The sequence below is a fragment of the Amphiura filiformis genome, chromosome 17, assembly GCF_039555335.1.
Source record: "Amphiura filiformis chromosome 17, Afil_fr2py, whole genome shotgun sequence".
NCBI classification, from domain to species: domain Eukaryota; kingdom Metazoa; phylum Echinodermata; class Ophiuroidea; order Amphilepidida; family Amphiuridae; genus Amphiura; species Amphiura filiformis.
Genome location: NC_092644.1, coordinates 16,886,960 through 16,899,043, shown reverse-complemented (window position 1 = coordinate 16,899,043; position 12,084 = coordinate 16,886,960). Strand labels below are relative to the sequence as shown.

At 38.5% G+C, this 12,084-nt stretch overlaps 1 protein-coding gene across 1 annotated transcript; it reads right to left on the bottom strand.

Annotated features, from left to right (window-relative positions):
* Positions 1 to 215: 215 nt before the first annotated feature.
* On the bottom strand, positions 216 to 10,943 carry LOC140137382 (uncharacterized). The gene is made up of 3 exons (XM_072159019.1): positions 10,714 to 10,943; positions 7,068 to 7,979; positions 216 to 4,893 (listed from the first exon to the last, which is right to left on the bottom strand). The coding sequence occupies exons 2-3, from the start codon at positions 7,906 to 7,908 to the stop codon at positions 3,905 to 3,907; spliced, it is 1,830 nt and encodes a 609-aa protein (XP_072015120.1). The 5' UTR covers positions 7,909 to 7,979; positions 10,714 to 10,943; the 3' UTR covers positions 216 to 3,904.
* Positions 10,944 to 12,084: the final 1,141 nt, after the last annotated feature.

The following is a 12,084-nucleotide window of genomic DNA, read 5'->3' as shown; positions in this document are numbered from 1 at the left end:
ATACTGTCGAAACGCAATAAAAAAACGCTCATTTTGGATCCCTTAACATTGTTAAAGAACATTTTCTTAAAATTAATTATCTCTATAAAATATAGAACCTAAAGGTTCTGCTATAATGAAAAAAAAAAAAAAGTCCAACGGGTTTTTCGATGGAAGAAGTCGAAGCTTCATTTTAATGGATGCTACTTTTATCCTTTTTCGACTCTCAATTATAAATATTAAAGCATTAATGTACGATTTCAATCGAATTTTAAATTTGTTGTTCTATACTCAAAATGCTGAAATAATACTAGTAATAATTGTCGGGAAGGGTTTCTGTCCATTTTGAGCTGAAATATCAAGGTAAAGTGAAAAAAAACCCCTCTACTGCTTATTTGTATAAGAGGACATAAAGTCATAATTTTATGACATCAGGTCGAACTTTGCTCTGTTAACCTACAAACACAACAAATGTGGCTGATTCCATTTAGGTGCAAGTTGGGACATGTGTAAACATTACAAATATGCCAAAAAATGGCTTTAAGGGGGTACTACACCCCTGGCCTGGCCAATTTTGTGCCTATTTTTGCATTTTTCTCAAACATTATCGCGCATTGGTGACAAGTAAGATGTATATTATAGGGGCAAGGACTACAACTACTGCACTGAAAATTCAGCAACTCAAGGCAAGTAGTTATTGATTTATTGATCAAATATTGGGTTTCCCTCATTTTTTACTGTAACTCCACAACTGTGTCTGTGCTGAAATATAATTTCCAGTGCAGTAGTTGAAGTCCTTGCCCCTATATTATTCATATCTTACTTGACACCAATGCGCTATAATTTTTGAGAAAAATGCAAAAATAGGCACAAAATTGGGCAGGGATGTAGTACCCCCTTAATAGTGATACAAAACTACCCCAATAAGAAGATGAATGGCTCAGCGGCAGACAGACGGATCTCCATCGGGCTGCTAGTATAATAGTGTGAATGATTGTCTGCTGAGACCACCCAGCAAATACAAAACGTTTTCATAAAAAGTTGCCAGGAAACGTTTAAATATTGGGTTATATAAAGGGTATACAATGTTTTTGTAAAGTTGCTGAAAAACGTTGTAAGTACAGGCTGTATCAAAATGATTGGTACCCATCGGTTTCCAGTGATTATGGACATGGTTGCCACATCCAAATGCCATGTATGATCCACATAATTTGTTGATTAATGTCATAAACAGTCATGTAACAATAAATCATGACAATTTCAAGAGGATCCAATGTTGCATTTGGAAGAAGCAGGCTTATCAATAACCATCAAAACTGATGGGTACCAATCATTTTGATACAGCTTGTAACATACTGTTTGACAACTGACAACATATTTGGGAGAAAACCTTTGCAAACCATTTCGTAATAACATTTTGACAGCATTTTAAAACCATATTTTTGTACGCAGAAAAACGTATCACAGAAAACGTTTAAATGTCGAGTTATATAAAGGGTATAACACGTTTTAATAACGTTCAAAAACAGTTGCTGCAAACATTCTAACATATACGGTAAGTTTCAGTTTATAAGTACTTACAAGTTTGACAAAATATTTTGCAAAAACGTTTGCCAAAAATATTTCACAATAACATTTTGACTTCTTTAAAAAGTTGTTGCAGTTTGTTTTCATAAAAACGTTATATAAACGGATATTTAAATGTTAGTATAACGTTTTGACGAAACCCAAAACACGTTTATAACACGTTTATAACGTTTCAAAAACATTTTTGTGTATGCTGCAAGGGTGACATTTATAACCCAACATTTACATGTTATTAAAACATTTTTATCCAACTCAAAAAAAAAAAGGTTTTAAAAACATTTCTGTGTTTGCTGGGCACTCAGTGCACATTGCATGCCTTATCGTGTTGCAGGGCTTGAACTAAGCAGGAGCAAGGGGAAAATGTACCCCTGCTAAAAGACAAAATGCCCCTGGTTCTGAAACAGAACTGTGTGTATAGACCAGGGGCAATATTTAACCCAAAATCACGTGTTGTGAAAGGTAATCATAAACACAGCATCTAACGGAGATGCCACTAAGCCATCGATTAATTCGATAAACGAAAGGTCTGTACATATTCACAACATATTAATGATTGTCTTACTTTTATGCTACATATTAAAGCTATACATGGAATGTACATCATAATAATTGTCAATATTAATTTCTTATAGAAATCGATACACTGCTGTATTCCGAACGCCAGTTATAGAATAATAATTATCAATAATAATTTCTTACATAAATCGTGTATGGATATGATAATACGTCTGGCTGGCCATGAGACTTCACACACGCTAGCAGGATCCTGACTGTTTTGTGGTGTTTTCTTATTCAATTGTGAAGGTTCATACTCCAAAATAAGTTTTATCAATGTGCTAATGTTGCAAACTGCCATGCTACGAGAAGTTCATTATGGTGTGGTCACTGCTCGAGCTTGCTTGGATACATTCAAAGTGAGACTGCAGTAAAGTGAGCAGAGGCTATTCGCCGTCGAAGTGATGATGTGATGGCTTGATTATGGCAATGTTCTCCTCATGGGTGCCAACACTACTGATATCGCTCGCCTTCAGACCCTCCAAAACTGGGCTGCAAAAATCATCTTTTGTGCGAAGAAAAGGGACCATGTATCGCCGCTTTTACATCAGCTCCACTGGTTGTCTGTGGAGGATAGAATAACATTCAAAGCCATGCTGTATGCTTTTAAATGCCTTGCCGGCATTGGACCAGAATACCTGTCATCATGTCTGGAACTTAAGAATTCTCGCGAGGGCCTTAGATCCGCCTCAGATCGCACTCGTTTGAATGTGCCGATCATACGCAGTTGGACTTTTAAATCCGCTGCCGACAAGGCATTTACCTACAATGCACCTCTGATCTGGAACAATTTACCGTCATCTGTGCGAAGTGCTGAAACAGTCTCTGCCTTTAAAAAAGGCCTCAAAACCCACCTGTTTCCGCAAACATAATTTTGCTTGCTTCATTTTTCTTTTGTTTTTCAATTGTTTCTTGTATATATTTTGCATATGTTTTGGTTTTTCACGCTGTGATCTTTTGAAATGGCGTGTAACAAAAGCTCTCATGTATGTATGTATGTATGTATGTGATGAGGATTAATTACCATAGCAATATATGAATACAAATTTTGAATAGATCGCCTTGCACTACAACATTCATGCGGTACATATACATTGAACCATACGCTGGCGAAGTTACGTAATAAATCGGATTAACTACCATAGCAATAAGTGAAACCAATTTTGAATATATCGCGCTACACTACAAGCAGGTTGTACTCATCACCCGTGTCTGTGTGCGTGTCTGCAATCATAGATTGATTACAAAACCGCATATACCGGTCTTTTCAAAGATACTAATCTTATAGGTGCGAGTGATCAGCATGATATATTCAAGATCAGAGGTGCCAGAACGTACCAGTGCAGCGCGGTATATTCAAAAAAAAAATTCACCTATTGCTATGGTAGTTAATCCGATTATTACATAACTTTGCCAGCGTATAGATGTCAAAGAAATGCTAATCACTCGCAGCTGTAAGATTAGTATCATTGAAAAGAGCGGTATTGTATTCAATCTATGATTGCAGACATACACAGGTGATGAGTGCATCCTGCTTGTAGTGCAGGGCGATCTATTCAAAATTTGTATTCATCTATTGCTATGGTAGTTAATCCGATAACTTCGACAGCGAATTCTGTTCGGAGTTCGGATGATACTATGATGCGGGATGCGGATGGAAGATAGGAGTACCCTGTATGCAGCTTGTCTGCAAATGTCTGCAAGATTTATTCAAGCACCAAAAGTCTCAATTCTTTGGAATGATGCTATAAGATGATAAGTAAGAACACGTTCGGCACACTCCCTATTTGCGGTTGAATATCTTCAACTTTCGTCCATTCGGTTCCGACACAGCGCATACACCATCGCGTGTTAATCGGAATCCGTTCCTACCGATCATTCCCAACCCAGGCAAGACCACTCCGTTATCAACATACGTCTTACTCATCGCATCCCATCTGTAGTGATGCACTTCTGACACACGCTGATGACGATCACCAGATAACCTCTTGCCCTTTGTATAGTTTTGGTTCTTCATATCATCCGATGCGCCATCGTCTGAAGCAGAACCCGTACATACCACTGCGTACACTTTAGGTGGGTCTGTGGACGTCTGGTTCCCTCCCTGAACTCTGTCTCGAAGTGACAAGCTTCCGAGTTCGAATACCGAAGAAAAAAACTCGGTACCACTTGGCGCGCTTACATGACTCAATTCTCTCCCTGCGTCTTCTGCGATATTTCTTACGCTAAATTGATTCGCACCCATCACCAGTATAAAATTACTGGTCACATCATTCATGTCCAATCCTTGTGGAATATAGCGAAGATCAATTTGCCTTTCGCGTTGCATTGTGGGCACAGAAAACACTACCAACGATCCTGGAAATGATTCACCCTTTTCTTCAACACCTACAACTGCGCAGAGCTGGTTCACCGCAATGCATCTTGGGTATCGGAAGCTCATGCTGTCAGCAATCTCGAATTTCTGACTCTCCTGAGCGGCAGATTTGTATTTCTGAAACTGATAAACGTACTTCCCTCTGTAACAGATGACCAAGATCATTCCTCTTGTAGCAGCCACGTCGATCGGAGGTGTTCCCCAGTCTGGGGATTCTAAGGTGTACACAGGAGCCGAGTTGACTGCGTTGATGTCATACACCTCGATGGCGGCTTTCTTCTTCCCACCTCTGGTGCTGACGGCGAGAAGGGAAGGTCGCTTGTTGGGAGCGTAACAGCACATAGCTGTTGGAGTGGGGTTGGTCTGCACATCGTGGACAGGTTCCAATTTAGTTGCTGCAAGTGAATTGAAATAAAAGTATTCTTTGAAAAAGAAAATAATAATTCTGCCGTTGTATAATATTTACGGCAATGTAGTTCTCTTGAATACAGTAGGGGGTACGATGGTGCTGCGGTACTTCACGTTGTTGCGTGTTCGAACCCGGCGTCGGCGCTATTGTGTAAGGACCTTAACCAGTGTTGGAGGACTCGGGACTCGGACTCGGACTCGAGTCCGGACTCGAGTCCTTTTTTCAAGGACTCGGACTCGGACTTGGACTCGGAAGCTAAGGACTTGGACTCGGACTCGGACTCGGACCCCAAGGACTCGGGGACTCGGCTTCGAGTCCTCCTCGAGTCCGGCAAAATAGGGTCTTTTTAGGTCTTTTATTTTCGTTCATTGTAAACTTCTTATGCTTGATCAATGATCACATCACATGATTAATTTAAGTAGTTTTACATGCAAATAAGTTCAGTTTGTAAATAAAAGTAGGCCTACAATCAAAAAGCAAGATTGCTTTCAGATATATCTTTAATTGGTATAAATGGATTTTAATCGTATTCGTTTGTTTTATTTTGACATATGACTGCTTTGTTAGACGCAAGTCTAGAATGTACATGAATAATAATAATACTCTGGCATGCTGGGGCACTCAAGTTAAATTTTGGTAGGGTGTGCGGCGCCGAACTTTGGGAATTATAAGAGCTGATTTTGGTGCAAAATAGGGGCTTGATGAACTGTAATTTCAACATTTTTGTGGAGGTCTAAAGTTGGGCCAAATTATAGGCTTTGGAGCTAACAAATTCAAAATATTTCCAAGTTTGAGCTAAAGACGTACAATTTTCAGAGTGTTAGGCTCAATGAACTGGAGCATGATGCAAATGTGTTAAGGGACTGACGGAGAGCCTGAAAAAGGACCCCTGACTGCATCTTTTGCCTCTCTAAAACACAAGCCTAATAAGTTACTGTGAGTCTGTGATTATACTCTGTTTCCAAGGTATGGTACCCAAGGGTAAAATTTTTTTGACCGATCGAAAGGGAGGGTGGAAGCAATTTTTGGCAAGCCGAGAGGGGGGAACAAGCAATATTTGGCACATATGGGGCACCGTTCAAATAAAACACTCTAAAAAGGCTTAGAAAACAGTACGGAAACGCTTACATAATACAGATTTCCCTGCTCGCTGCACTCGAAACATAATTATCTAAACCATTTAAGGTTTGTAAATTGGGATCCCCAAAAATGGCATGTGTAAAGGGGTGCAAAGATTTTTGGCAGGTCGGGAGGGGAGAAACGATTTTTGGCAGGCCGAGAAGGGATAAGCATTTTTGGCAATTTCACCCCTCCCCGGGCTCAGCATAATTATTGCACAACCCCAAAACAATACTAGGCATGCTAAGTGGGACTAGCAAATTATGTATTTACAAGAAAATAATATAGAACTAAAATTCTGGTTAAGTATAGGCTATACGTTGATAAAGTATTGGTGAAAACTCCGCGGCTTGAATTTGATACATAAGGACTCGGACTCGGACTCGGACTCGAACATTGAGGACTCGGACTCGGACTCGGACTCGGACATCAGAAATTGGCAAGGACTCGGACTCGGACTTGGACTCGGACACCAAGGACTCGGACTCGGACTCGGATGACGAGGACTCGACTACAACACTGACCTTAACCTCTATTGCCTTTCGTCCCATATGTTGGGACCGTAAAACAGACACAATGTGTGAAAGGAGTGGCGGACTCCCTACCTGAGGAGTCTGGCCCAAATAGCAAGGAAAAGGAGATAGACACTTCGATCTGTGGTCATTGCTCCGGCTTGACCTTTGTCATGTTTGTCTAATTGAATACCCTTCGGACATAAACATTAGGAGTATAGATGAATCTCACTCATGAGATATAAAGAATTCAGATTTCCGAGGGTAAGAAGAGATGGAGGAAGAAGGGGAAGAGGAGGGGGAGGAGGAATAGCAGTAGGAGGAGGAGTAGGAGGAGGAAGAGGAAGAGGAAGAAGAGCAAGAACAAGACAAAACCGAAAAAGAATAAGAGGAGGAGGAGGTGGAGTAGGAGGATAATGAAGAAGACGGCGTAGAATAAACCAAATTAACAGTCGGTGTGGAGCGATAGGAAAAAAAATCAAAAATGCTACTTTGGTTAGAATGTGCAACAAAGAGGGAAATAACTTACAGATCTTGCATCCCTTGGCGACGATGTCCTTAACTCTGCTCTTCACAGCTGCAATGTCTGGCCTCGAAGCAGGAGCTTGTCTCCAGCAGTCTACAAGAAGCTGTCTGAGAGCATCACCACAATCAGATGGTATCTCTGGACGAAGCTGTTGAGTTCCTGCAACTTTGTACTGGACATCGCCTCTGGACATACCTTCAAAAGGTGGTTCACACGTCAAGATCTCCCAGAAGACGATACCACAAGAGAACACATCTGATTTAGGAAAACGCTGCTTCTCCTTGTACATCTCCGGTGCCATCCACTTGATCTTCTGTTCTGGTGGGTTGGAAGAAAGCGTTTGACTTGATGGAGGATGAAAGTCTCCCAGTTTCAGTTGATTCTCTGCAAATATCATGAAATTAGGTGATTTGACTTCAGCTTCAATGTTACGAAGGCTCTGGATAAATTTGACGGCTCCAGCCACCTGTGACATCCAGGTGCCTGCCTGTATGGCAGACAGCCGTCCTTTTGGTCGTTGCTTGCGCAGATAGTCATAAAGAGACCCATTGACGCCTAATTCCATCGCCATCATGGGTGGCTTGATATCAGTGACCAGTCCAAGATATGAAACAACATTCTTATGCCTAATACCACACAGATAATTTATGTCGATATTCTTGAATTGGGCATATTTTAGTTTCTTGGCAGCGACAATGTGAACGTCATTTCCAGTGGTCAATTCTGCACGATAGACTCCTCCAATGGAGCCTTCGCCAAGTAGTCCTTGTAATTTAAGGTTGGAAGATTGGATGAAGTTGTTGTTGTTGCCATCGCCTTGGGGAAGCGACTCGGCGTTTCCCATTGTGGTAATGTGGTATATACCAGCAGCACGTCACTACACTTTCGTACACTCTGGTTTCTTCAAATTGAGTCCTGCAAGACAAAAGGTAGAAGTACGGAGAAGAATTATATGTCAGAGCTATATATTTTTCAAACACTAGTAACTTCGGGATCATGCCACATTGATTCCTGGGTAATGATTATGTTGATTGTTACTCAAAATGTTGCGCAGGTCGCTTCTGGACGATAGTCCCTCGCTTTTATAATGTTGCAAGAATAGGTTAGGTTTTTGGTAGGTTTGTCATGCTCACAATGTGCAGTATATCCGTATCTGCAGCCTGCTATCGTAGCGTAAGTTTCTGCAAACAAGTTTACAACAATTTCCAGTTTACTTTATGCAATTGCATAGCATTGGTGGTTCAATCCGATATAGTAAAGACTGAATAATACACCTACTGTGTATTTCAATACAACTTGGAACGTACTAAAATAATTTAATAATACGTGTACAAGACGTGTTGCATACCAATGCGTTCTACATTTGTGTGCCGATCAAAGGTCAAAAATCTTAAGCGGCATAGATTCTTAACAAAATAAAATTTCTACCACTTTTGTAAGTTTAAGGATAAGGGCGGATCATATTACACAATTAAATTGGAACTTGAACTTCGGTGTGAAGTCTACCAGGGGATCCCTGACTCTACCAACATATGCGAGCGTGGTGACAGAAATAGATGTTTTCTTGCTGGGATTCAAAACAAATCTTTGAACTGTGTTGGTAGTAGTTGCCAACGCAACCAGGAACGCTATCTCCCATGAATCTGAATGTTAAAGTCTGACTATAAATCTAGGTCTATAGGCCTACATCTAACAACATAGCTTCTTTCATAATACGATATTATATAAATTTATAATTAAATAAAATATTGCCAACACCATTGTCTGTGCCAAGGTACGTTTAAGCAATATCACGTGAAATTATTACAAAAGCGACATGACAGCTTGCATTTTGATATTTACAATAGACACCATAGCGCTCAATTATTATGATATGAAATAATATCGTTATGTTAGGCCAAATAAAAAAATAAACATGTTTCACGTCCCCTCCCGCTTCCTTTTTGAGGTTTCTTCAATTATATTTTTTATTTTTTGAATTTCAGTTATAACTTTTCAAAAAATATGTCTAGGAAGTAGAGATGCTTTCTATAGCCTTGCTAATATACAGTGAACACTTTTAGGCCAATTACAATTGATCCTTAGTTTCCTGTTTCCCTCGCGCGTCCAAAATCAAGAATGGAAAAATATTTAATTATTTTATTTTTATTTAGGTATTTTCATCTTTTAATTGACTTTGTAATTACTTTTATTTGCTAATATCTGTTTTTGATCATCTCAACTTTGATTATGAATATAAAACAAGAACATTGTAGGGTCCCCTACTAATATTAATGTAGAAAATCAATTATAAAGGTAAAATAATTAAATCCGTAGTCTTAGTCAAAATGACCAAATGGACTGTTGATAATAGTCACGACCACATTTTCAAAATAAAGAAAGTAATAGATAATTAATAATTAATAGATAATTAATAATTAATAATTAATAATTAAAAGTCGCCTCGTCCTTTATTTTCAAACTTGAAACAGGAAACTAAGAATTAATTGTGAAGGGCCTTATAAGGTTTTGTGTTAGAGGGGTTCTACCTCTCAGAACAACAAATAAAAAGAGGCCTCCTCCTTTTTCCACGCATTATTGTGTACGCTAAAACAGCTCTAATTATAGGTATTTACACCGATTTCGCGATAAAAAATAAAAAGCCCCTCCTCCTCCTTTTTTTTTTTTCAAAAACCCGGACGTGAAACATGTTTTTATTTTACTTGGCCTTATGCGTGCAGGGACCGTTTACAAGTTGTTAGGTGGGGCGTGATGCTAAAAATTTTTATCGCAAAATTTTTCGCCCCCCCTTTTCAGACCTCAAAATTTCAAGCCCCCATACTTTTTGACATGAAAATTATGGGTCAACCCCATAGAGAAGCACATAAACTCAATTTTGCCAGGAAAATTTGTGGTCATTTTTTCAGCACTCCTCTTAGGAGGGTCAAAACTTTTAAGGACCACCTTTTTGCATCAGGCCTCCCCCTTAAAAAGTGTTTGTGAACGGTCCCTTAGCATATAGTAAACAATAATTGTTTCTTGCAATACCATGCTTATTCATAATTAGAATACAGAGTGTTCCAAAAACACTCGGATGGTGTGTTATTTAAAAATATCAAATCAAAACAAAAACAACCCCACAAAAACAAAACAAACCAAAAAACAAACCCCAAAACCAGTGATAAGTTTTATACCATCTTTGTAGAATAATTCGCCATCCGAGCTAGTGCAATGTTCAGATTTTGAGTGACAACCTGTAGGCCCTACTAAAAATCCAATATTAAACATCTAGGATGATCCTGTCAGTCTAATATTGTGATAAATAAAGCTAAATAAATACAATAATATAAATTGCATACAAATTCTGCTTAAATTGGAAGCATCGATTCATATTGTGTGAATATTAGTAGTCATGGCAGGTAACCGGTAGTATAAAGTCTGTAGTACATGCATATATTGTTCTGCAAAATGCACAGGTATATAGGCCCACGACATAGGCCTATAATATTGAAATTATATTGCTGTTAAAAACATTAATACGCCCATGTTACAAGCTGAATACGAATTCGCACTGGGATACGAACCCATACCGTAATTACATGTAAACGAAATTCCGGGACGAAATTGACTGGTATGATAAATAGTATTGTACATCACATCACTTACTTACCAGTTGGGGTCTGCGACCGGCATTTACTTCTGACAGTCGGATACCGGATCAGGTCCAGTCATCTTGATGAGATCAGTATCCAGTTATAGTCTGGAATGTCTCCGTGACTTTACACACAATATTCTGAACAAACTGTGTTATTTACACTGCAATACCACTAATCCAGAAAATTATTTTCTTTTCAACCAGAGCTCGAGAGTGTACAAACAACAGAACGAGAATCCAGTGCCCGATCCAGTGGCGCGTATTTTTGTGAATGCGCTCATTGACCTATGAAAACATGTGCTACGATTTGACCCAGGTGTCAGGTCACATTCACACACGAGTAATTTATAAAGGGAAGGTGCCACTTTCACTTTTAGCTACTTTTCACTGCATGGATATTGTTTAGATATCTTATTTTGAATTCCAATTTTATTAATCGAATTGATAAAATCGAATAAAATAATAATAATAACACTAATAATAACATTAATAACAATTACAACAACAACAATAATAATAACACTAATAATAATAATAATAATAATAATAATAATAATAATAATAATAATAATAATAATAATAACACTAATAATAATAATATAAAAAACAAAAACAACAACAAACCCCCAACAAAAAAAAAGAAAAAAAAAAGAAAAGAGAAAATAACAACAACAACAACAACAACAACAACAACAACAACAACAACAACAACAACAACAACAGCAACAACAAAAAACCCAAACAAACAAAAAACAGAAAAACAGAAACACAAAAACCAGACACACATGCAAACAACCCTTACATCCCCCCATCTTTGATTTTCATTGGTATAAAATTCACAAAATGTTTTGCCTGTTTTGTAATTCGTACCACACAACTCTGATAGGGGTGGTGCAATAATAGGCCCTATGTCACAGGGGAAGGTGCCCAAAGTGGTCAAGAATTGTCAAAATAGTATAAAGTTATTCAAAGTTTCACAAACTTGCTTAAAACTTCCTCGAAATTGCGGTAAGTTCCACAAACTTGCTTTAAAGTTTCTCAAAATCGCGTAAAGTTATTCAAAATTTTAAAACATTTTCTCAAAATTGCTTAAAATTGCTGAAAAGATGCTCAAAAGTTTTCAAAATTACTCAAAATTGCTTCAACTTCCGCGCAAGCTGCATAAAGTGAGCGAGGATTTCATCAAATTTTCAAAAAATTTCCAATGCAGCACAAATAGGTCACCCACTTTTGGGGAACTTTACGTAACATTAAAAAATGTTGCAAAATTTCAGACATTTTGGAGAATTTTGACAACTTTGGGCAACGTCCCCTGTGACATGTGGCCTAATAATTATGTGTACGGGTGCGGAATTATGGAGTGGCAGGTCAAAAGGAGGGAGGCAA

Coding starts and splice junctions, on each gene's coding strand:
- LOC140137382 (XM_072159019.1), bottom strand. CDS start 7,908: ATGGGAAACGCCGAGTCGCTTCCCCAAGGCGATGGCAACAACAACAAC. Junction 4,894..7,067: donor CGCCAAGGGATGCAAGATCT/GTAAGTTATTTC, acceptor ATTCACTTGCAG/CAACTAAATTGGAACCTGTC.